Source organism: Macroventuria anomochaeta (genome assembly GCF_010093625.1).
Source record: "Macroventuria anomochaeta strain CBS 525.71 unplaced genomic scaffold BU25scaffold_3, whole genome shotgun sequence".
Classification (NCBI taxonomy): domain Eukaryota; kingdom Fungi; phylum Ascomycota; class Dothideomycetes; order Pleosporales; family Didymellaceae; genus Macroventuria; species Macroventuria anomochaeta.
In genome coordinates this window covers 1,563,180-1,585,917 of record NW_022985364.1, presented here as the reverse complement: position 1 = coordinate 1,585,917, position 22,738 = coordinate 1,563,180, and the positions used below count along the sequence as shown (strand labels likewise).

The window sequence follows — 22,738 nt, the reverse complement described above, 5'->3', positions numbered from 1 at the left end:
CCGAGCTCCAGCTCTGGCCAAGTGCTCCATCCCCAAACACCAAGCACATGTATTCGAGCTACCATATTACAACACCCGCCAACATGTTGCTCGCAAGACTCCTCCTGCTGCCATTTGCGGTCGCATCGACCGTCACGCTCTATGTCTCGTCCGTCCCTGCCTCGGAAGGCACCGCAGTCATCCCATCGGCAATTCCCCTCGCACAGATCGAGTACGATGCAGACCAATCCGTTGGCACATTAACCTCATATGCACCACCGACTGGCTCCTACTCTGAAGAACACCTCCTTCGCGTTGGGCTCACAGACCCCAAGACTGGATCTTGGCGGGGCATCGTCACGTCAGCGGCCAGCTTCGCGGACCAATACCACAAGAAGTTCATTGTGCACGTTGATGAGAACGGCGAGCCGTACCACGTGGGGTTCGGAACAAGCGCAAAGGGGAGCGGAGAGGAGGTCGAAGTCGAGATTGTGAAGAGGAACCAGGGTCCCAAGCCGGTGCTGAACAAGCCTATCGTGCTGAATGCTGAGGGCAAGCTGGAGAGCAAGGAGCCTGAGAAGACGTTCTTGCAGAAGTATGTATAATCTTGGGCGACAGTGGGGACTTTACGCTGACATTACTACAGGTACTGGTGGGCCATTGCCATTTTTATTGTGGTACAGCTTGTATCAAGCGGAGGAGAGGGAAAATAGATAATGCGAGAAAAGACACTGATGGATCGAATCTACACTTGGCCGCTACCTCACTTCACTTCAGCACGATCTTGTATGCGTCAAGCTTGTCGACAAGCTCACTACCCATAACACCATGGATATAGCATTCGGTCACGAGTCTGTGCCGCTCACTGTCTACAGGTGCTAAAATGGAGGGAAACATAGCCCCAAGAAAGATACAGCAAACATCGCCAACTCTAATAGGCTCGCCTTGTGCAAGTGCCACCCTTCCGTACTCTGTCAGGATCAAGCTTTTGCCCCGGCTTCTCCTGAGCATGGCGGAAGCCCAGCCTGCGATCATGTTCTGACGACCGGTGAGTGTTTCTGTACTGGATTCTGGCGCTCCTTGGGCTCTCCAAGAAGGACCTTGTGAAAGGCTTCGTAATCCCCTAATCCGTCGTAACCTTCATAGCTCGACTCAAGTTGTCCCTTGAACAAAGTCTGGAGAAAAGCACCGTGATTAACATCAACCCCTTGGAGCTTTGCTTGTGATGCAAATTCTCTCCACAAGCAATCCACAAAAGGCTCGATAATCGAATCACACCCATCTGGTGTTGTCGAATTTAGACTAGTGAGATCATCCAGAGGAAGGCTTATGAGAATTACTGTATCAAAAACAAAACCAGTTATCGCCATACATCCATACTCAGGGGGCACTGCTTCAAACGTGCCAATCGGTCCTCCAGCCTCGTAGCGGCAATATGGATCTGCCTTCATCTCCTTGGCCTTCTTCATGCTCCAATCTGGGACCCAAGATGGGTTGCCGCCAGGATGGAAGACGTCTTCCCGAGTTCCATGTTCAACGCAGGTGAGCAACCAGTATCCTTCTCTCAGATCTTGCAGCAAAACTTGCGCTATACGGGAATAGCTTTCCCTCCTCGTTTCTAGCATATCGGCTTCCGAAGAAAGCATATACGTGGTCGCACGCATCTGTTGCGTCCAGAACGTGGCCTCCATATAATACCAAAGCAAAACGCGTATTGTTGTACAACCAGCTTCCAGAATAAATCAAATCTAGTCTCGAAGAGTGCCAACACCTTTTGCTTTCATAATGCTAGTAGAGTTTCTCAACATTATGTAGAACAAGCGGAATGTGCGATGGTGGTTACCGGTCCAGATCAACGTTGCCAACTCAGGGCACTCGGTGCACCAAAATGCAAACTCAAATACATCGGCGATACTCATAGAGTATGTTCCCCAATACACTTGACAGTCCTTTGCTAGTGCACACTCCTGAACTGTGCAGACACGGAAGAACCATGGGCAGGAGATCATCGCGATTAGATTTCGACCGTATCGCTTTGGGTCACCCCACACATACGATATAGCCTCGTATGTGTTCTTCAAACGCTTGAGTGCTTGAATTTCCAGAGTGCATTGAATTTTGTCGTTCCCGCTACCTGGACGCAGCACCAGTACTCTCATTTTGAAGTGTTGCCTGATGAAAGTGATTCGTGGACTTCGCGGTGCGTGTCTGGCTTGGTCGATGTTCTCGCCTGCTTACCCATCTTTTTATAGAGAACCTTGGAGACACTCCAAGTATCGTGTCATCGAAGTAGATGTAGCTGTGCAATCAAGACACGCAAGATCAGGCTGACATTGGCCCGCACAGCCACATCAGCTGCGTCTTCTAACTAGCGAGCGAGCCAAGTTCGCTAACATCACAAGTCCATACATCTTGATCACACGTGCTGACAGGAGCACATCTACAATCGTTGCAAGGGAGTAAATGGTTCATTCCATGACGGTCTAAAGAGTCAAAATATGCTCACATTCTTTCCAACCATACTCCTTGCTTGTGCAATCGAAGATCGTCATGTATTGCCGCGTGTTGCTCGTATCTCTGGGTGTTCCAAAAGGGTCCTCGAACTTCGCCGTCCGTAACAGGGTATAGTACATAAATATGAAGTGTAGCTTATTGCGCATCTAGTAGCGTCTGCGGGGTCCTCGTGGTGGGTCACGGCGACCGCCTTCGCTGAAGCCGTATCTCCCATCCTGGAAGCTTCCACCGCGGGTACCGTCTTCCTCCATGTCATCGAGAGCTTGAGTAGCGCGGGCGGGCGGTGGACGAGAGTGGGCAAGGGCGTTGCTCGTTGTTGTCTCCTTCAGATATACGTAGAGTGTCCTCCCGTCAGCCTGGACATGTGTCAGTCTTGTCAAACATCGGCATCCCGACACTACGAACCTTTTGGTTGTTGAAAGTCGCAATGACATTCTCAGCTCCCTCTCTTGTCGCAAATGTGAGTTCCACCATAACAGTAGGAGACGAAGTAAGCATCCTGCAGCCAGCTGTCTCTCCTCCGTGGGGCGCCATAACAGCTTCGATATCTGAAGCCGTCGTCCCAGGTGCGAAGTTGCTTGCAATGACTGTGAACGGGCCAGTACTCGCGACCCCTCTAATACTGAACCCAGGCGCACTGTCGCTGCGCCCATTCGCGTTGCTGTTCAGAACAGAAGCGAACTTATCGTATGTCCGGCTGTTGCGGTCGATTTGTGAGGCAGAAGCTGTGCGGCCGAGCTTTGCAGCTCGGGCAGGCGGTCCATTGGGATTGTTGACCTTATGCAGGTCATGTTGCCATTTTCCGTCAATGTTCCCGGAGGGCTTTGCTGATGATGAGCGACCCTTCTGAACACCGGCACCGCCGCTTATGCGACTCAGCAAGGTTGGCTTTTCTGAGTTCTGTCGTGGCTTTGCGCCGGAGCCAGATGCTGGTGTTCCTGGGCGGCCGCGAGAACCTAAGAATTGCTGCGCGAGATTCTCATTCTTCTTCTTTTCTCGCGAATCCTTGACGAAGCTGGCGAAGTCAGACATGATGGTCGATAATGGTCGAAGCGGGTGAACGGCAGTAGGGGTGTCGTTCGCAAGGTTGGGCGCGCAAGTCGAGCCAGAGTCTGGAGCTCAGCGCGTCTATGTTAGGCATGGAAGGAGCGACGCGCACGGTTCGCCGGAGGTCTCGGCGCCGGCTAGCCGCCGCTAGCAGTTTCCCTCATAAATCTTCGAGCTGCGAACTTATTCTGCATAACACAACAGCCATGAGGTAAGTCACGCTCCCGCTCGCTCTTTCCACGCTTTTTATGAGGAACATACGTGTCGCCCCTATCATACATGTAATATGGTGATCCGACCACTCAAGCCAAACGAGATGACTGAACTTTTCAATCTACTTGGAATCTGTTTCGAAAATGCACATGAGAAGCTTTCGCTAACATTTCCAAGGTGCCAATAGATATGACGCCGGTCGTCTCGATCGAGCGATGATCTCGTTTGCGATGCGTGCATGCCGCGCCGCTCGGCCTTACCTTCCTCGTAGCTCAGCGGAGCGCGTCTATAGAAGCTTGACCCGTTGGATCACGGTGGTAGTTGGACGTCGCTGAGCTACGATAGGTCTCAATATGTTAGTACATCTCGCACATCCTTTATACCCTCCTCAATGATGAGCAACCTATATACTATCAAATGCCGACCTACCAGTGGGGAACAAAACAAGTTCGATTACCTGATACCTTTTCCACGTCCACGCTCAGCAGCCTTTCCTTGTCATAAAGCGCAAGACTGACATGAATTCAGATTAAACAGCTTCAAACTGACTGCACCGCGCACTTGTTTCGCCAACAGTACACATAGCTCAAGGTATGTACACCATCATTTTCCTTCACTACTCTTGCATGATGTTACAAATTACTCCATGCTAACGCCTATGGCCTTCGGGTTGATGCTGGATAATACGTAATGCTTTTCATCTTTCATCTGATTTGCTTTCATGACTATGGTCTTGTCAACACTGCGATTGTCGATCTTTACTGACATCTTATGGCAGATTCCCTTGTCTCTCCTCCGCATACAGCAAGCATCGCGAAGAGACAATTGTAACTTGGTAGTTGTCATGAGAAGACCGTGGTGGGTAGAGAAGTGAGAGGTGTATAGCAGACGTCAAAAATATATTGGTACACCATACACATAACCTTCTTTGCGCGCTTTGTCTCCGTAATGACGGATCACCGATCTTCGATATTGTGACGAACTTCTCGGCGACTCTGTGGCAGCTTCCGGATGGCGTTACGTCTGCGTGTGTTGCACACAGCGGACCATGTCTCAGGCCCGCTCAAGTATGAAGTATGTACCTCATCCATGCATGGCACTCCCTATGACGAGCACATCGGATTGGCCCAGCGCCAGCACGTTCACTCATGCATTAAGACTAGTTCTCAAACCAGCGCTTTTTCGCTGATACCGAGCTTATAGCAGGTCGACCAGCTGGTCAAGGTCTTGACGCTCGGCCACTCCTTCCTTCATCATCGAAACAGCCTGCCGACGTGGTTAGCGGACGTTTATCGAGTCCCAGGCCTTCGGGTTAAAGAACATTCCCAACCCGATATGAACTTCCTTTTTAGCATCATCGAACCACTGCAGTTCACCCATTGCGATACTCAATCTTTTCACTCCAGCGTTCTATGTACAATCCTTGCAGCTGCAGATCCACGGCACTACTGTTGCACGCTGACACCAGAACCGAATGCTCGCGCAAGACAGGCATGAAGGCAGCGACATCACCGGCCGGCCCGCACCCAAGAGTCAGTCGAGACATCCCACCAAGTTCATGTTCATCGACTCGAGCGATGGCGGCGTGAATGCAAAACCAGATAGGGTCGTCAGATCCTTTGTCATGAAATCAGTCAGGAACAGAAAGATCTGGAGCACTCGACCAAAAAGCCCTAAAGAGGAGGATCTTGTGGAGGTGGCTCTTCGCCTTCTTCGTTCAATACTCTCAATTGTCATTTGCATCGAATGAGCATAACAAACTACCACTGCACATGATCGTTTGCGACAAGTTCAGCGATGTCCTTCGATTCCATCAGTCCTCGACGCATGAGCAAGGCGGCTTTGGGCTCAAATGGGCCTTTGTGTACCAGATGTCGTTGACATGTATGACTCGAGTAGCGAGAAGGAAGGGCCCGCGATCTACGATGAGCATGCGACCGGTCAGTCCATCACGGCAAGGTTCTTTCCTGCGTTGACGTCGGCGTCAAAAAAAAAACAAGTGCAAGATAGCTGGCTAGTTGAAGCTTGGAAGCAGAAGAGATAGTGACTTGTTTTGGAGCGAACCTTTGGATGGTTGTTGGATCACGACAAGGCTTGGACGGAACGGGAGTTCGAATGAAATGGGAGAATCAACAACGCAGTATTCGAGTAATTGCGACATGCTCATGCTTTGCTTTGACACCATATTTGCTTCTTTCGTTGTCCAAATGCACATATCAATATCAAAGTACTCAATACATCAGTTTTCTCCACTCCGTAACCACTTTCAACACAGAGCTGACCGAAAATAAGGAGCTAAGTAGTACACCATTGCACGATTCATGCATACGATGTTAGAGTCGCAGTGCAGTCCAAACTCGACAGATGCAAGACCAGAATTCTAGGTCTTCGGGCTTAGAGTGTACAGTGAACTGATGTTCCCTGTGGTCACGGTCTAATGCTTTTCGGGCTTTCTGGTCGAACTGTCGAGACGTGGACCTGCTCTTGCTCCAGCATACACGATGGCATAAACGAAGATCTTGTGTGGAGATGTGAGACATCACCGCGTTTCCACAGCATGATTCACTTGTGCATATCCTACTCTCCAAAGTGTGAGTGCCGAAGTGCCAAAATGTTGATATTGGAATGTAGCAATTCACGAGCTTCCGCTCATAACCACTCTCTATCCTAGCAAAAGGACCTGGGGAAAGTGCGTACCTCAGCAATTGATCGAGGCAGCCGGATTACCATAGTGAGCGAGTCGAATCTGGTATGGGCGATGTCCAAAAGGGGCTGAAATTACCGCACGATTGGACCTTCTTGTGCTGTTCGTTACCCATGATTAGTAGGCACGTGCTGCCGGAGGTGTGTAAGGTAGCAAGTCGATCACATGCCTGACCTTTTCCAGTCTGTTGGAAATTCTTTTGTACGAACTGGTTGAAGCCGGGGAGTTGTAGATGTAACTGATGTGGTAACGCTACCATCTCGAACTTTGATCAATGGCGCTGCAATGACCAAACCTTTCAAGTCAGTCTCCAGAACAAGGCGAGACTTTGTTGCTCCGCAACTATGATACCTGCTTGCTTTCGGTCAAATTGTTCTAATCCCTGAAGTCACCGTGCGGAGCTGTCTGAATCTACCATGCTGTTCCGCTTTGATGTGCTCTGCACGTCGGCGAACTTCGCAAGACAACATGCGGGAGTCAAAGCTCAGTGACAGAGGTCAGTAGGGATACTCGCCGACTGTCCTGAGTCAGCTCCAGGGAAGGCAGTGGAGATGTCTCGGCATCATGTTCAGAAGATAGCAGAAACCTACACAAAGAGAAAGTGCTGGCGACTTTGGTGTGGATTAATGCCTGTTGTTGAGGGCAACGTAGGACTGCGAACGTCTGTGTGCTCAACAGAAGTGCCCACAGTGAGCGATCAAGTGTTTGCTGCTGAGTGGTGCCTGACGAAGCAAGTACTTGCGTGTCCCGTTGTACTAGCTTAGGTACAAGTGGAGCTGGTTAGGAACGCTCGAGCAGTGAAGCGAGAAAAAGCCGCAACGTCCTCAGGTACCAGAGCTTTGACCGAGCGATGACAGGTGAAATGTGCGTAGGTGTCAGAGCGTAGGGCAGTAGGGCTGCAGAATACCCTGGTGTTTAGTCAGTGCATGTCAGTGCAGGAACCAAAGCGTTGGGCCTTCTGGAAGATTGCCATTGACGGCATAGGTCGGCGGACCCTGTTGACTGTGCACCATGACAGGACAAGAACACGTTGTTGAAATGGCATTTGCGCAGGGGCACGAATCTGCACCGAGTGCGCTTGAGCTTCTGAATGGGTTGACAAGTGCTTGCTGCTGAGAAACCGGTCAATGTGTGTGTTGTTTAGCAGTGCTGCGTGCGGGACACATGACTGGAATGCTGCTTCGTGGAGGGTGAGTAATCTCTCGTCGCAGCAGCGATGTGGCTGTCGCGTTGGCACCGTAATTCAATCAGCAGTGTGTAAGCGAGCTTCGACTCATTATGGCGCCTGTTGCGATGTCGAATCGCGTGGTAGCATTGCATCGTATTGCGTTCGCTACACTGCGGCAGTGTGCATACATATCGACCACCGTTGTCGGCGTGCGCGTTGCTAACCCAGCAATCAGCCTCGCACAGAGCCAGCGGTGAGCGTTGGAGAGCTGATGCACTCGTACTGCACCTGCTTTAATTCGTGTCCTTACTGCGCGATGGAACCGTAGGGCTGTGCAACGCGCGCTCAAGCAGGAACTTGGCATGCAGCTGGTAGCCGCCTTACCGCTTTGAGCATGCTTAGCCAGAGGGCGTGAACTTGTGGAGTGGGCGGGGAGACGGTGCGACGGCTGTGGTGCAGCCCTTTTGCGCGATGATGTCGAAGCTGCGAAAATAGCATCTGCATAGAAGGTGCGGCAGAATGCATTGTCAATATCGTATGATGGTATTGAGAGTTCCAAGTGTGCCAAACCTCGTCTTGCAGGAGTCGATAGCATTGGAGCTATTGATTTGACGCGAGATGCCCATGGCAGAATAATGGTGCAATTGATTGCTAACGCGCGAAAGCCTCGTCACAGCATGTTTCAGTCATCAGGCTCCAAGGTTAACGTTATGGTAGAGGCTACTGCAAGCTTAGCAGAGGTGTTTGTCAGACGAGATTGTTCAGCATTCCTGACAAAGCGAGCTATCTCCGCCAATCAGATGTGCAGCTGAGCGAGTGAAGGTAAGCGACTCTGTTACGTGCAAGCCACACCTGCGTGCGCCCGTCCCTCGTGAACGTGGGGAATGCAGACATCTTGAGGTTTCAACTCATGACGTGAAGCAAAGCTGGATGACCAGACTTCGTGGTCTGGCCTGCCTTGTCTCGCTCTTCCAGGGAATCCGAGGGGAGGAGGAATTTCAGAACACCGAACTCCCGCTGGTTATCGCAGGTCAAGGTCAAGGTTAAGGTCATTCGTCCGCGCGGGGTGATAACACCTACACCCTTTGTCGATCATGCGCACCACCAAACTATCGTGATGTTTTAGTCCGACTCCTCCAAGCGGTGCTATCGTGAATTTCCCATTCGGGATGGAGTGCGGAGACTTTGTCATCCGCGGGGAGATTTGATATCACATGGCTGAGACTACCCAGAAGTAGCAATTGCTCCCATTGTGGTCGTCCATTCACGTTGAGAATATCTACCCAGTCTTAGGAAGTTGTAGGAATGCTCATCTCAGCTGTCGCAGCGGTCGGTGGCCGGCAGCCTCGCGCTGCGAGAGAGCAGGAGCCAAGCGGACAAAGAAAGGGATTTCTAGGCGGGTCACGTTGCAACCCATAGAAGGGTAAGCGGGAAACCGATGCCCGAACACATTTGACAGCCACAGATTGAAGGGTTGACCGCTCTGCGTGTGGAGTACCGTGGCTGTAGCTGAGAGCCTTACGCCAGCGTATCCCTACAGGCAGCCAGGCACTCTCCAACCTCGCGCGAAAGCACCTGTTAGGACAACAACGCGCACTCAGATTGATTGTACGGGAGAAAATCTCACCGGTGCCTGAACCAGAGCCACGCAGACGGTGATGGCATGCCAAATGCGTCGTTATGAGTAAACACCGACAAAGCGCGAAAAGAGCTGCAAGCGTGATGGGTAATCGAGTGAACCATGGCACAGTTCGCTCTGTATGTCCGTCTCTTCTCCGTGCGCATGGGTGCGGTGAACCCGGATGCGCTAGCTGATGGGACACTGGATCGGTCGAAACGAGTGGAAGGCTTTGCTGGCGTGCGCACGTTGGTAGCGTAAGCGCACAATCCCTGCTGCCTTATGATTCACCGCTCGGCCAAGGGCGGTGGAAGTGGAAACAACGCCAATAATTCCGAGATGCCGTTAAGCTTCGTGGTCATTCTCCGAGCGCCAGAAACATAAGAAACACGCTTGCCCACTTCTTAGGAGCACCAATAATCCAACTTCACATCAAACATCAAACAACAGTATCATCAAGTAGCAACAATCACTTGGCATATCAGGTACATCATCACGACGACTACACAATCACATCATACATCTCGGGAATACCACCGCTCGGATCACCTTCCACCTATTGGCTAGCACATTAAGGTTCGTAATCCCTTGTCTTGCCTTCCAGTCACCAAACTGACTCATTTTCTTAGGCATATATTTCTGCCTACACATAACAAACATGCCTTCCTCATCGCATCTCCGCTTGCAGCGCGACTTTGAGCCCTTCTCTGCTGAGACCACCGCCTCCCACTTCATCTCCTCGCCGCCCCAGAAGGAGCAAAAGATGTCTCTCACCCAAACCTACTACATCGCCGCCTCTGCTCGCTCTAAGCTGGGTAAGGAAGCCTGCAGGGCCGACCACGACCTCCGCCTTCTTGTTGGACACGCCAACCTCCTCGACAGCCTCATGATCGAACTCCAAGACGCTGAACGCCAGCAAGAAGCATGGTTCAACCAGACCATGACCAAGGCCTCCAAGACTGAGGAGCCCCGACACATCCACTGGGCCGACAGCATCGCTGAGGAGGATGAGGAGTCTGATTCTGACTCCGAGTCTGAGTGCGAGGATGATTTCGACATGATCCCTATGCCCCGCCGCATTGCACAAGCACCCATCCAGATCTCCACAATGGAGATCGACGAGGACGAGGATGAGGAGGAGTACTATGACGACATGGAGGACGACGCCGAGCTCACTCTCACTCGTGTTCCCTCGCAAATCCAGTCACCACCTGAGCTCGTCTACGAAGAAGACTCCGAGGACGACACACCACCCACATCGCCGCCCACAGCATCGCTCGAGTTCTCCGAGAAGGAGGCCATGCTTACAACAACATTCTACGCTGGCAAGACACAATCGAATTACCTCGAAGACGAGCGCCCGCTGTTCATGGACACAAATGCTCCGCTCATCTCAAGTTACTAGGCTACTTCGGCGACCTTCTGATTTGGCTTTGCATTTGATCCAGCATTTTAGCGAGCGAGTCCTTCCAGCGTGGCATTTTCGAGCATTATACCTATTTTCTTTTTACATATACCGCGGCACAGCTGCGATGAAGCATAGACGGACGGAACGAACTCTACTCAGATCTACGGAATGTTATACGAGAGTACGGATTGGGAAATTGGTCGCAAGGCGCGGTATGAGTTCTCCCCCATATTGGCTGGTTGAGACTCCCCCTTGCAATAGCTAAAACTATCAAACAACATGATCATTTCACCAAAAAGCATCTTGTGCCTCATTATCTCATGTGACATTTGTGATCGCTGCAGTCTGCACGCTAATCAAAAGCAAATCATCAAGCATCGGTCACGCTGTGCGACATCGTCGCCTTGCATGCACATTGCCGATTATTGTTTACTCTTTTCTCTCGTCTAAATTATTTTGCAATTTCATACAGCAATCTATCGCATTATTGAAAAATTGCAAAAATTCTGCCTGACCGACCGTCACCGACTTTTAGTGAGGTGCGGCAGACCCTGCCTTTTGCGGCACCAGGCAGTCACGACCAACACGGTGCGTGCACACGCGGCAATCTTGTGCACCGCGCGCACGAGAGATCTGCTCCAGCCATCGCAACTCTTTCCAGACGAAAGTGCACTTCCGGTGAGTTTACTGCCACACAACAAAGCCTTGCCAATCCGTTCGATGCGAAGCATTGCGACGTGTCTTACGAAAGTGCTCCACCGACCTGCACGCTGCACATCACCAGATGACTACTGAGCTAGTCACGTCCAAGAAGAGCTGCCTGGGCGTATTGCGTGTGCCATCGTACTCGCTTCGACGCAGGTCGCCGGTGCTGCTCGGCTTTCCTGGCTTGCGTCGTCCCGTCGGGGTTGACTTGGCTCCGATCGGGGTTGGGATGGTGCAGATTCATGCCGCGAGCGAACGGTTGCGGTCACGTTGCTTTTCCGCTCCGTCGAGACTCGGCCGAACGGTCATTGGTGCGCTGAAGATTGGCAAGGAGTGTCTCCTGTGCGACCAGACAACAGGTTTCGACCTGCTCCTGGGATACGATGGAGGACTGCGAGGTCGTATGGCCGTACATCCACAGTAAAGCCTTTTGGATGACCCTCACACATCTGGCACCAGATCTGAGCAGGGACTCCCGGCCCCACGCTGTCTATGCGAAGAGGGCAGTAACAGTGCTGATCTCCCTTCTTCTCCACGCTGCAGCCGTGCACACTGCGACACCGGCATGACCCTCCGCGCCTCGTCTCCCTCTCGTCTCAGTTGACAAGTCTGGAAGCTGCAAGTTGAGTGTAGTGTTGACATTGCTGACAGCCCACTCATTGTTTCATGTCTCATCTCAAGACTCCATACGCTATTCGCACCGCTCCTTCTTCATGCGGTGTGCAGTGTTGAGTGTTGGAGCGCGGCAAGCGTGTGCGTGGGATGGTGTTTCGCTCACCGACAATCATCGTGAAACAGGTACGCATCTGGTTTGCACCCCTTGGCTCAACTCAACAGCCACCATGGTGAAATAGCGTCCTCCAATTGCAGCTGTTGTAGGCGGTGTTTCGACAATGTGATTGATGAGTTGGCAGTGTGAGTGCCTATCACTCCTTTCGCTGTGGTGATTGACTGCGAAGATTGACGGTCTGGCCAACACTTCTCCATACAATCTCCACACAAGATCAACATGAGTTGCGTGGTTGAACTCGCCAGAAAGGGGCAATGGGTCCTCAGGCAGCCGTAATCTCTGCTGGGGTCAAACAGCACCAAATGGTCTGGAGGTCTCCACATTGCAATGAGGCGACTGATGATCAGACTCAGCTGGCTGCTCAGTGCTGAGCGCGGAGTCCTCAAGTGATGTGCTCGAGAACCTATCAGTGTGTTTCGTTCTGCCAGCAGATCTTTGCTGATGTTGGACGCCATCCATGCTGATGCTCTGCGTTTGAGCCTCAGGCAGTCAGGGTCAGGATACAGCTCTACTCGGGCAGCCACATCCAGCCACATCCAGCCACATCTTAATCTTATCTCGATGATCACCACTCCAATAGTTCTGCCGCTTCATGACCGAAGTCCTTCAATTGCAGTTTCCCACACCATCGCCCTCCAACAACAAATCTCGAACGCGTCTCAGACCATCAACATAACGCGCAACGTCAGAGTGAAAGTTTCATGACGTCCTTGACCCAAACTGCACGCGCCGGATCGGGAGCATGCTTCATCCTGTGGCTGGCTGTCCAGATCGAGGACCCTGATCGCGCGTGCTCCCGAAACCTGCATACAGTAATGCTCGTTCTAGAGTTCGCCATGTTTTAAGGAACGCGCAAACAAGGCCGTCAGGCAACGCGTGTTCGCACGAAACTCCCGAGACCAACTCGTTATGTTGAGAGTCCAGTGTTTGTTGACAGCACCAAAAATGCGAATGGCGAGGCTGCAAGCTTCCATCCCAGCTGTAATCAAAACCTTTGACAACACACAGCTGCCTTGCACCTGCATTTCGGGCAAATGGAGTGGGTCCTGCACGCTTTTTCGCTCTCGCGCCGAGCCGCACCTCGGCAAACTCTTCATTGCAGCAGAGCGAACAGCGAGCGCAAGGCTGCTGCCTCACGATGTACCTGACTCGCACGGACGGATGTCAAATACAGGATTAAGCTCGGCTGTTAAACTCCTCACACTTGCAGCGGGAAGCCTATCGCGCCCCACCGGCAGAAAAAAGTGACTTACGGCAGGATTTGCTGCAAGTTCTCGAGCAGCTGACCATTTGGACGCGATCAAGTTCCCAGTACACTAGTGCTGGAAGTTCTTGATCAGCAGACGCGTGAACTGGTAGATCCCCGAGCGTGAAGCGAAGAACCTCACGTGCTGCAGATTCTGCGGAAAACCCTTCGCAGCACGAAGCCTCCGGAAAAACTTCGTGAACAAACGATACGCTATGGAAAACCATGACTGGATATCCGGTGAACTCGTCAAACTCGCCGTATCGTTCGTCCGAGGTTCGGTCGTATCAGCTCGTACTGTGCCTGGCGCTATGCCCAATCCTACACCGTATATCGTGAGATATACTGACTCGTCTGTCGTGGTGTTGAGTGGTTAGCGCTGGCTGGCGGAGGGTCGGCATAGCCACATATACATTCGCTTGGCAAATCGGGTGGAGTCAATGTCAGGCGCGAATTTTCTGCCAGACATGGGAGGCTGGTATGTAGCTCGTGTGTTGGTGGAGACTCGTGTAAGATCTACAGGTACGTGGTAGAGAGCGGGTGGTTGCGGCTTTGTAATACATGTCACGAGGGTTGCAGTTGGACCAGAGGTAAGGATCTTAATGAACTGTCCAGAGAGGTGGTGTGGCTCGGCTGCAGAAGTATGTGGCAGAGGGATCAACATCTGGTAAGGTCAATTGTGGGAGAATTGGAGGTTGTATGCGCCTGAGTGGTCGACTACTGGGCAGTACGATGAGAAGATACATGGTCTCTGACTCAAGGGGTCCAGATGAGCAGGTTTACATGAAGAGCCTATTCGACCAGCATGAATCTTCTCGAAGCAAAACCGGTGGAGATCTGAGCATTGTCTGTCTAAGAGAAAGACAGATGCCCACGAGGCTTGACAATACAGCTTTGAGAGCATATCAAAGACTGGGACAGGTAATGTTGTATCACGATTCCAGTACCTGGTCAAGGAGACCTGTGACACCGTGTCTCAATACACTACCCTGGCCCTCTCCTGTCAGAGTGATATATTCCCAACTCTCCAAGGCCTTGCAAAAGTCATGCAGAAAGAGAGGGGATGCAGTTACTACGCCGGGTTATGGCAGGACACTATACTCAAGGATCTGCTGTGGTATTGCGAAGAAGTATGCACCCGTCCAACTGCATACCGAGCCCTAACGTGGTCCTGGGCTTCGAAAATGGGCGGATCGAGCTGGACACCTGAGCTAGTGTATGGTGCTGAGAGATTCATTCACGATGCCAAAGTCACCTGTATCTCCACGGAACCGGTTAGCGATGATGCTTTTAGGTCAGATCTCATCCGGCAGGCTTTGCCTCCAAGGGCGGTGCATGAGAGCTCTCGCGAGGATAAGACCTGGGGAGTCCAAGATCTCTCCTTTGTTTGTCAACATAGAGAGGAACGCTGTTGGGTCAATAAGAAGTTGAGGGAAATTCGAAATGGAACATATGAATCTGACAATGTATTTTGTGGCAAGGTACTCGCCGTGCTAATAGGGGTCTCGTACCACGATACTGCCATCCGTACCTATAGTCTGGCTTTCAAAGAAGCAGGCAGCTTACACGAAAGAGTTAGATACCAGATATGGACTGGCTGGTCAGACGGCGCTAAGATCTTCGATCGGGTTGGTTCAAAATTCCTCATCGAGGTCGGATGATCCGAGAGAACAGATAGCGACTCTGGAACAAAAGAAGAATAAGTAGACAGTAAGTAGGAGAGCACTCATCCTCGTCACTGTTATCTCTCAACAAAGGTTTCTCAGAAATTAGCTCGCCACGTTTTCTCACACTCCACCTCAACATCCTCCCTCCCAATCAACGCCTTCATGCCCCTCACAGCCAGCGTCCTCTGGAACTGCCTCTTAACTGCATAATCCCACCCACCTTTCTCCGCAAGCAAGCCCTCGAGTTCCATCTTCTCGTATTCACTATGCTTGTCCGCAATGTTGTTGAACTCTGATCCACAGTAGCGAAGGACTACCCTTTTCAGGCCCTTCAAAGCCCTAAGTTCTTCCACGCAAGCTCGATCAGGTTCCTCGAGACTCACACCGTGCAAGCTGCGCCGGTAAACAAGAACGTTCATCAGTGGCCAGTAGATTGTATGGATAACTGAAACCTCACGCTCGGTGAGAGACTGTGTGAATGCGCGGATTGCGCTGCTGTAGTTGTAATTTCCATCCGAGAAGGCGAAAGTATTGACTTCATAGATGAGTGACTGTGTGTCTGCGCGGGTCTGTCTGCATACGCTGGTCAAGCTGAACAGGCCGTGGACGCTGAAGCAGCGCTTTCGTTTCGTTGGCTCGGACGAGCTTGATAGTTCTGAGGGGCTCGTCCGCCCTGACCGGGGCATCACGCAGATGGCTGGACCAGAGTACCCCCAGTTGCGCGTTGGTTTAGGTTGAGGCTTCTTTCCGTAGTGATTGTCATCCTTGGACTCGAGTCGATACACAAGTTCGTGATCGATGGGGTTCGTACTATAAGTACGATAACATTGCGTGGCTCGTGATGTCTGGATGATGGGAAGATTGAGGACTTCGATTGTGTGACCTGCAATATCACTGTAGGCGTAGATTTGCAAGCGGATCTCGGTAGGGAGGCGCAGGAAGTGACATATCGTCGACTTATCTGATTTTCTACATCAACATCAGTATGTCTGAAGAGTTGCGTATTGATGCGTTCTCACGCTTCTGCGGTTGACTGTTCTTCAGAAGCGCGCCCTGACGTCGCAACACCTTCCTCCTGCAGGTCCTGATCATCATTGTCGAACGTCAAGCTACGAAGCTTCTTCCACATCATTACAGAGTGCAGCCTCTTTGCAGTTTTCGAATGAAATTGATACTGAGAGCAATGATTGAAGTGATGTTGCTGTTCGAGTACCTCGTATGGAGGAACGCTGTTTTTCGCTTAGGCAACCACACCTGTACGCACCTGACTGCACGCCTGAAAACTTCACCTTGAAAGTATAGTTCACACGCTCGTATAAAGTTCTAGCCGTACCCGTGTAACAGGCTATAGAAGGTTGACCGCGAGGATCGCTTTAACACAATCAAAACTGACGTTAATACAGTATTGCGGACATTCTAAACTTCATTAAACGTCTGTAGTTCACGTCATGAAATCTCCCAATGACCTGCAGTAACGGTCATGCTATCTCCAAGCTCCAAATGTAACTCTACGAACTCCACTTATTGCTTTACTGAATCCTTTCCAAGCTTTCTCAAGAATAGCGCGAGTTCTCAACACCTCCTGAATCCAAACAACTCCATCACCCCTTGACGAAACTTCGCCCTCCCAAAACTATCGCGCCAAATCATTTCAAACTGCTCCAGCGCAGTATGTTTCCGCGAATGATGCGGCTCCACAGCCACAAAGCCTCCTGGAAACTCACCAGTGCCCGACTTGAATCGCGCACCACGTTCATACGCTTCATCAAAATTTTCAACCCTCCGTTGATGATTCAGCGACTCGAACTGAGCGAAGCTGTGCTCCAGGACGAACCACGGCTTGACGCTTTGAGCTTGCCCATTGGTGTGGTGTGCGAGAATCCGCTGTGGGGTGAGACCCGTGCAGGGTTTTGCATGTGAATGTGTGTAGACTTCGTAAGCGGTCTTGCGGCGGGGAGCAGAATGATTGGAGTTCACCACGCGGAGTGTGTTATTATGGTAGTGGCTGTTGTATGTTACTTGCTGCGCAGAAACACATTGACGAGCTGGAGAGGTTGCACGCTAATCCTGCTGCGGCTTCATGCCCCGAAGAGGAGCAATTTGGGTTCCTGGATGGGTACCGCTTGATGCTGGCACTGGACGACGATGGATCGCGCTATCCTTACGATGCGCTTGACCAGCTGGTAGATTTGAGCGTGATGCTCCATACAGCGGCTGGTTTGTGGAGTCATTTGGGTGTGGACTGAGACCATTTGTGGACGCCCGGGTGAGGTACCAGGGGCACGACCCTGATCGTAGATGGTACATGATAACCTTGAGAACCCTTCTCTTGCTAATGGCTGTTCAGGATGTTTGGAATATGGAGACAAAAAGTGTAAACTTTACTGATAACTTGCAAGGTCAAATTTGGAAGAGACAGCGACAGCGAGGGGAGCTTCGCTTCTCTATCGGCGTCTAAATTGTACAGAGCATATAGACGAATGGTAAAAGAGTCAACAGCTACAGCGTGGGCAGAATGAAAGAAGTGCTAGTGGTGCTGTCGCGCGGAGACGGGGCAGGCGCGTTCTGAACCGGGGCCTGGAGTATAGCGACAATGACAGTAATGTTTGAGATGATGAGCAGAATCCAATCCAAAAAAAAAAAACGTTATGTTCTGTGAAGCGAGGATTAGGAAAGCACTGGTGGTGATGTGGCGTGAGGATGGGGAAGGCGGATCTCAAACCGGTACCGTGCTGGAAGACTACGAAATCTGGGGAAACAACATCGAGCCTTCGAAACTTTGCTCACATGGGTGCCCTGATCGACTTCTCCCCACCCCTCCTGTCTTCTTCTTCATCACCACCTCAGGCCGCCGATGAAGACCTCTTATGCCTGCGCGAGTCCTTCACCCTTGGCCCTCCACCTCCTATCTCCCCACCATCGTCGGCGTCGCCTAAGCCACCTCTTACACCACAGTCCCCCTGCTCTTGTCTTTCGACAACTCCTCCGTCTCCATCGACTCCATCGACGCCAGTGGCCTTGCCGCTTATCATCATCACTGCACCCACCACTCCACCGCCACTGCCAGCCAAGCCTCGCGCGTATCAGCAGGCAATGAACTATGAAGGGTGCATTGAGTCCAAGTACTACGACTCTTCTCCGCACTACCATTGTTCGCAACTGGGTGGTGCACCTCCTGGCTATCGTCAAGGTCAAGGTCGAGGTCGGCACGCCCGCCAGCGTGACCATGACGAGCGCCTGGGGTGGACGTATTGAGAGTTGCGGCCATTGTCTCCGAATTTATTCTACTTGGCGTTTGAATATAGAGCCATTGTGTTAGTGAATTGTGTGTTATTCAGCAGGGCGTTCGGCAAGAACACCATGAGATTTGTACATTGGCATAACGTAGCGTAATGAACCGTGTATGATACAACCCAGCTTCCACAAGCGATGTAGCAATACTCTAACGAATGCACTACCCTCTATGCAACCATCTTTGAACGCCTTCCAGCCCCATGATAAGTCCAAACACCACCCTCGATGCCATTATGCCCTTGAGACACCTTCTAAGTATCCAGTACCGGTGGCGGCAGCTCAGAAACAGGCGGAACATCAGCGTTTGCGCCTGCTGGACCCTCCGCCCTCCTCTCCTCACTCCTGCCTCTTTCAACGGCCTCAGGCTCGCCATTCTCTTTCTTCTGGTCGTTGCCATTGCCGTTGCCATTGCCGTTTCCGTTACCGTTTCCGTTACCGTTTCCGTTACCGTTTCCGTTACCTCTGCGCTCGAAAGCCTCTTTCTCGGAGAGATCGATGGCGACGAAGGACTTGGGGAGCTTGACGCTGTCGTGATGTTAGCATGCGCCCAGAATATCAGGCCAAGGAGAAGGGCAAGGGGGGCAGGGCACGTACGTATGGAACTTGGCACGCAACGTCTCCAGGACCTCTTTCCAATCTTGATGCGCGGTCAGACTGCGGCGGGGCGAGAAGCCGATCATGTGGCGGGAGTCGAGCTGTACATCCAGCGGCGCGAACGCGTGACAACCCGGCGACAAAGTGATGCGAATACTGTAGTTGAACGTATGCGGCGCATCGTCTGTGCTTGCATTCTCAGACTCGTACAACTCGAAGTTGATCTGCGAGAGGTAGTCCAGCTCAGGAATGGCGTTGCGCTCGATCTTGGTTTTGATGCCGCCCTCAAGAATGCAGTTGAGGAGCGTGTAGATGTGCGATTCCTTGGTGAAGTAGAAGAAGCACTTGGGCGTATCGCTTGCCTGCAACTCCTCCAAGTCACCTACAATCTCCTTGAGCAGAGGTAGCGAGGTTAGCAGACCAATCTCCAGCTTCTCTTCCGACTCGATGCCGTACTCTTGCGGACCAATGTAGTCGAAGAGAACCTTGCAGAGATGGTACATCTCGCGCAGCTTGACTAGACGAGCGTCCATCTGCGCCTTGGAAGCAGCGTTACCCATGCCCGTGTAGAGCTTGAAGTACGACTCGTTGACGTAGGATGGAGGTGCGGCGGGCTTCATAGCAATCTCAGACGGACGTCTGAAGCCCATGCGGCGAGCGATGCTGCCGCGCTCGTGAGGCCTCTCGATGCTGCCCTCCTTCGCCTCTGGCTTCGCCTCAGGCGTTGGTGGTTCCTCCGGCGTCTTCTGCTTCGAGCTCGAGCCGTCCGCGACCGCATCTTGGTCGATGAAGGTGTCGTCTGGAGTGAAGACCCACTCGAGGAAGGGCCGGTTGTGGAGAGCGTCGAACTTCATAGTGTCGTAGAGCTCAGAGATCTTACTAGGATCGACCTTATCGGCATCCTTGAATTCCTTGAAGAGCTTCTCCCATCGCTCCTTGAACAGTTCGGGGCCTTCGTTGCAGCACCATCGTGACTGAATGTGGTTGACATTCGTGTACTTTGATTGTCCGGGTGTACCGTCGGCCGCTGGTGGCGAGGCAAGAGCGTTGAGAGACGAGACGGCTTCGGACTCGATCTTCTTGAAGTTGTGGTTCATCACTCGCTGATGGAATTTAATGAGAGCGACGACCTGCCGCACGACGATATAGGGCTCCGCAACGTCCTTTGGCCAGGCAAATTGCGGTGGCGCCTTGTCGCCAGCGCGAAGCAGGGTCTTGAGCCTTTTCTTGACTTTGTCCATGACGTCCTTTGCGGCGTTCGAGTCATCCAATAGGTCCTTGCGAACGTGGATCTGCTCTGCAGGATACTGGTCCTTCTCGAGGAACGAAGCTCCGAAGATCTGCGCACTGGTGGTAACCCTGCGCTCAGAGCTGCTGAAGATGTGCACATCGTCGAGGACATCGCGATTCATGAGGAGCAGATCGTTGCGCAGATTAGCTCCCATGTCTTGGGTCTGATGGCGGGCCGAGTGAGTTGGCTCTCCACCCCACTTGATGATCAACTGCAGTTTGTCGAGCACCATGTTGTTGTCCTGCGCAGTGATACGAGACAGTGTGACACCGGACATGGAATCGCTCCTGTTCTTGAGACGCTCGGGATCATTCTCGTTGCTGCTCTCATGTCCGCCGTCTCGAACAACACTGGATGTTGAGCCCTGTCTTTGCCTCTCGGGTGACTCTTCCGGTAGCGTCTCACCTGGCAGCAGCTCGTCCTTCCTCCTCTTACGGAACATGGGCTTGATCTGCACCTTCGTACCAGGCCAAGGGCCCTTCTTCTGGAGGTAAAGTTGCAGCTCGCGCAGCTTCTTGGGGTCCTCCAGCTTCTCGTCTAAGGCGACCTTGACTGCATCGCTGACGCTCTGCAGTGCCGGCTCACCAATCAGCAACACCTCAGCCTGATGCCCCTTGAGCAGATCCACGAACGGCTGCGCGTGGAACGTGTACTTGAACTTCTGCTTCGGTGTACGGTCGGCGTGTCGAATAACAGACACAACACCCTTGAGCTTCCATTGCGCTTTCGATGCTGGCGGAGGTACGGGACTCTGGTGATCTCCAGCATGCGATCGCTCTGGCTCGAGCACGGCTTCTTCGTCGCGGACGGCCGGCGGAGGCAAGAGGTCTGGCTCGAAGGCGGGTGCCGGCGGTATCGTACCAACTGCCGGCGGGCTGGACACAGCTGTGGGATCGGACTTCTCGAGACTAGGACTAGCTGCGATAGGAGTGGTACTTAGCAAAGTCTCAGGGGAGGAAGGCATAGTGCTAGCCTGCCGCATATGGGGGAGGTGGTAGTGGGAGTGGCGGTGGTGATCCCCCATTCTTGACATACTAGGACTCTTGAACAACCCCTTCAACGCCTGACGATGGCTTGACACGCTCTTTCTTGAATCACCCTTGTCTGATCCTCCTTGTCCGTCGATGGCGGCACTCTGGGCGGCGTCCTTGCGTTGTTGTTTTCGTGAGATCTCGTTCAGGAACATGTCTCGGAGGATGTTTGCTGCCTTGTCGTAGTAGTCGCCGTTGTCTTTCACGAAGCTCCAGCCGTTGACGTCGATAACGTAGCTCTTGTCGCCGGCGCGCAGCAGGTCGAACCCGCAGACACGCTGACCGAAGCCTTCTGAGATCTTGGATGCTATGGCTGCTTCTGTCTCGCTGAGCGTGGTCACGTAACGAACTTCCTTACCACTCGGGTTGCGCTTAACAAGGCCATCCACGACTGGCGACTTTCGCGTTTCCGCGTGGCAGAAGTTTGGCCCGACCGTGTACGCCTTGACGTCTTCAGCGTTCTCTACTTGCAAGAACTGCTCGTAGATGTAGCTGGCATCAGGTTCGGTGATGGACCTGGGTGTCAACAGGGTCTCATCCTTCTCGGAGCTTTTGTTGTTGATCTTTCTGAACAGTCTTCGGCCACCGCCGCCATCCTTGCTGTGGAAGTAGATGTGGATGTTGTGGTCCTCGCCGCTCACGGGCTTCTCGACGAAGGGCTTGGTTAGTGTCTGGCCGTCGACGAAGATGGTGTCGCCGTTGTCCATCATCTCAATCTTCTTTGGCGGCGGAAGGCCTCCACCCGTGCCCTCGCTTGCGCCCACGAGACTGACTCCCGTCCGTTCATACAGCTGCTTGGCGAACTCTGCGGAAGGCAGCCTGGGCCCACCATCTCGATTGACGTCGATGCGCTTCGGCGTGGGCACGTTCAGCTTGTCGAGGATGGAGAGACACAATCGGCGGTCCCACAGCACCTGTTGCATGGGCAAGTCGTTCACGCAGAAGGGCTTGCGCAGACGCACGTACGCAATCGCCTTGTCGAGAGGGAAGCCATCTGAGAAGAAGGAGATGAGGAAGTCGCACACCGGCCAGTTCTCGACCTCCTCGTCAAGGATGATTTTGTCGCCGAAGATCTTGACCTCGAAGTCGTCGACGAGCTTGCCGAAGATGTTGCGCGCGGGCTTGCTGCGCGCCTTGGACTCGAGGGCGCAGACGCCGATGATGCCCTTCATGGGCTTCTTGGGCTCCCTCATGCCGACGCTGGCGGGGCTGCTGCTGGCGGCGGTGCTCCCGCTGACTCGTCTGTGGGTGGTGCGGCTGCGAGAGCGGCGGGGCGGCGGAGCCTGGGGCGATGCGGCGATGGTGGGCGAGGGGACAGGGTGTGGTGTCTGCTGGCTGTGCTGCTGGCTGTGCTGCTGGTTGTGTTGCTGGTTGCCGGCCTGGTCGTGGGGAAAGAGCAGCTGGACGGGCGACGCCTTCGGGCCCAGCGATCCATTCTGGCTCTGGGTGGTCACCGACAGTGAAGAAGT

At 52.7% G+C, this 22,738-nt stretch overlaps 10 protein-coding genes across 10 annotated transcripts; 4 read left to right on the top strand and 6 right to left on the bottom strand.

Annotated features, from left to right (window-relative positions):
• Positions 1-49: 49 nt before the first annotated feature.
• BU25DRAFT_384481 (uncharacterized protein) lies at positions 50-955 on the top strand. The gene is made up of 2 exons (XM_033704326.1): positions 50-574; positions 626-955. Exons 1-2 carry the CDS (start codon positions 84-86, stop codon positions 690-692), a joined length of 558 nt encoding a protein of 185 aa, XP_033566649.1. The 5' UTR covers positions 50-83; the 3' UTR covers positions 693-955.
• Positions 798-1,912, bottom strand: BU25DRAFT_152145 (uncharacterized protein). The gene has a single exon (XM_033700638.1). It carries the CDS (start codon positions 1,668-1,670, stop codon positions 1,011-1,013), a length of 660 nt encoding a protein of 219 aa, XP_033566648.1. The 5' UTR covers positions 1,671-1,912; the 3' UTR covers positions 798-1,010.
• Positions 1,913-2,439: 527 nt separating this feature from the next.
• Positions 2,440-3,596, bottom strand: BU25DRAFT_406983 (uncharacterized protein). The gene is made up of 2 exons (XM_033705419.1): positions 2,899-3,596; positions 2,440-2,849 (listed from the first exon to the last, which is right to left on the bottom strand). Exons 1-2 carry the CDS (start codon positions 3,523-3,525, stop codon positions 2,640-2,642), a joined length of 837 nt encoding a protein of 278 aa, XP_033566647.1. The 5' UTR covers positions 3,526-3,596; the 3' UTR covers positions 2,440-2,639.
• Positions 3,597-7,550: 3,954 nt separating this feature from the next.
• Positions 7,551-7,844, bottom strand: BU25DRAFT_406981 (uncharacterized protein). The gene has a single exon (XM_033705418.1). It carries the CDS (start codon positions 7,775-7,777, stop codon positions 7,598-7,600), a length of 180 nt encoding a protein of 59 aa, XP_033566646.1. The 5' UTR covers positions 7,778-7,844; the 3' UTR covers positions 7,551-7,597.
• A 1,876-nt stretch (positions 7,845-9,720) lies between these two features.
• BU25DRAFT_384475 (uncharacterized protein) lies at positions 9,721-10,648 on the top strand (the record flags this gene model as incomplete). Its single annotated transcript, XM_033704325.1, has 1 exon — positions 9,721-10,648. The coding sequence occupies exon 1, from the start codon at positions 9,902-9,904 to the stop codon at positions 10,646-10,648; it is 747 nt and encodes a 248-aa protein (XP_033566645.1). The 5' UTR covers positions 9,721-9,901.
• A 1,333-nt stretch (positions 10,649-11,981) lies between these two features.
• On the bottom strand, positions 11,982-12,869 carry BU25DRAFT_152045 (uncharacterized protein). Its single transcript, XM_033700637.1, has one exon. It carries the CDS (start codon positions 12,680-12,682, stop codon positions 12,182-12,184), a length of 501 nt encoding a protein of 166 aa, XP_033566644.1. The 5' UTR covers positions 12,683-12,869; the 3' UTR covers positions 11,982-12,181.
• A 1,378-nt stretch (positions 12,870-14,247) lies between these two features.
• Positions 14,248-15,104, top strand: BU25DRAFT_152027 (uncharacterized protein). Its single transcript, XM_033700636.1, has one exon. The coding sequence runs from the start codon at positions 14,439-14,441 to the stop codon at positions 15,051-15,053; it is 615 nt and encodes a 204-aa protein (XP_033566643.1). The 5' UTR covers positions 14,248-14,438; the 3' UTR covers positions 15,054-15,104.
• BU25DRAFT_487943 (uncharacterized protein) lies at positions 14,866-16,252 on the bottom strand. Its single transcript, XM_033711312.1, has 2 exons — positions 16,079-16,252; positions 14,866-16,028 (listed from the first exon to the last, which is right to left on the bottom strand). Exons 1-2 carry the CDS (start codon positions 16,189-16,191, stop codon positions 15,155-15,157), a joined length of 987 nt encoding a protein of 328 aa, XP_033566642.1. The 5' UTR covers positions 16,192-16,252; the 3' UTR covers positions 14,866-15,154.
• Positions 16,253-17,801: 1,549 nt separating this feature from the next.
• Positions 17,802-18,459, top strand: BU25DRAFT_151999 (uncharacterized protein). Its single transcript, XM_033700635.1, has one exon. It carries the CDS (start codon positions 17,847-17,849, stop codon positions 18,312-18,314), a length of 468 nt encoding a protein of 155 aa, XP_033566641.1. The 5' UTR covers positions 17,802-17,846; the 3' UTR covers positions 18,315-18,459.
• On the bottom strand, positions 18,420-22,494 carry BU25DRAFT_406977 (uncharacterized protein). Its single transcript, XM_033705417.1, has 2 exons — positions 18,948-22,494; positions 18,420-18,878 (listed from the first exon to the last, which is right to left on the bottom strand). Exons 1-2 carry the CDS (start codon positions 22,460-22,462, stop codon positions 18,605-18,607), a joined length of 3,789 nt encoding a protein of 1,262 aa, XP_033566640.1. The 5' UTR covers positions 22,463-22,494; the 3' UTR covers positions 18,420-18,604.
• Positions 22,495-22,738: the final 244 nt, after the last annotated feature.

Excerpts from the sequence above, each read along its gene's own strand:
- BU25DRAFT_384481 (XM_033704326.1), top strand. The coding sequence starts at position 84 with ATGTTGCTCGCAAGACTCCTCCTGCTGCCATTTGCGGTCGCATCGACC. Across the intron at positions 575-625 it reads GAGAAGACGTTCTTGCAGAA|GTACTGGTGGGCCATTGCCA; the intron begins GTATGTATAATC and ends ACATTACTACAG.
- BU25DRAFT_152145 (XM_033700638.1), bottom strand. The coding sequence starts at position 1,670 with ATGGAGGCCACGTTCTGGACGCAACAGATGCGTGCGACCACGTATATG.
- BU25DRAFT_406983 (XM_033705419.1), bottom strand. The coding sequence starts at position 3,525 with ATGTCTGACTTCGCCAGCTTCGTCAAGGATTCGCGAGAAAAGAAGAAG. Across the intron at positions 2,850-2,898 it reads CGACTTTCAACAACCAAAAG|GCTGACGGGAGGACACTCTA; the intron begins GTTCGTAGTGTC and ends ACACATGTCCAG.
- BU25DRAFT_406981 (XM_033705418.1), bottom strand. The coding sequence starts at position 7,777 with ATGCAATGCTACCACGCGATTCGACATCGCAACAGGCGCCATAATGAG.
- BU25DRAFT_152045 (XM_033700637.1), bottom strand. The coding sequence starts at position 12,682 with ATGTGGCTGGATGTGGCTGCCCGAGTAGAGCTGTATCCTGACCCTGAC.
- BU25DRAFT_152027 (XM_033700636.1), top strand. The coding sequence starts at position 14,439 with ATGCAGAAAGAGAGGGGATGCAGTTACTACGCCGGGTTATGGCAGGAC.
- BU25DRAFT_487943 (XM_033711312.1), bottom strand. The coding sequence starts at position 16,191 with ATGATGTGGAAGAAGCTTCGTAGCTTGACGTTCGACAATGATGATCAG. Across the intron at positions 16,029-16,078 it reads GAACAGTCAACCGCAGAAGC|AAAATCAGATAAGTCGACGA; the intron begins GTGAGAACGCAT and ends ATGTTGATGTAG.
- BU25DRAFT_151999 (XM_033700635.1), top strand. The coding sequence starts at position 17,847 with ATGGGTGCCCTGATCGACTTCTCCCCACCCCTCCTGTCTTCTTCTTCA.
- BU25DRAFT_406977 (XM_033705417.1), bottom strand. The coding sequence starts at position 22,462 with ATGAGGGAGCCCAAGAAGCCCATGAAGGGCATCATCGGCGTCTGCGCC. Across the intron at positions 18,879-18,947 it reads TTGCGTGCCAAGTTCCATAC|CGTCAAGCTCCCCAAGTCCT; the intron begins GTACGTGCCCTG and ends ACATCACGACAG.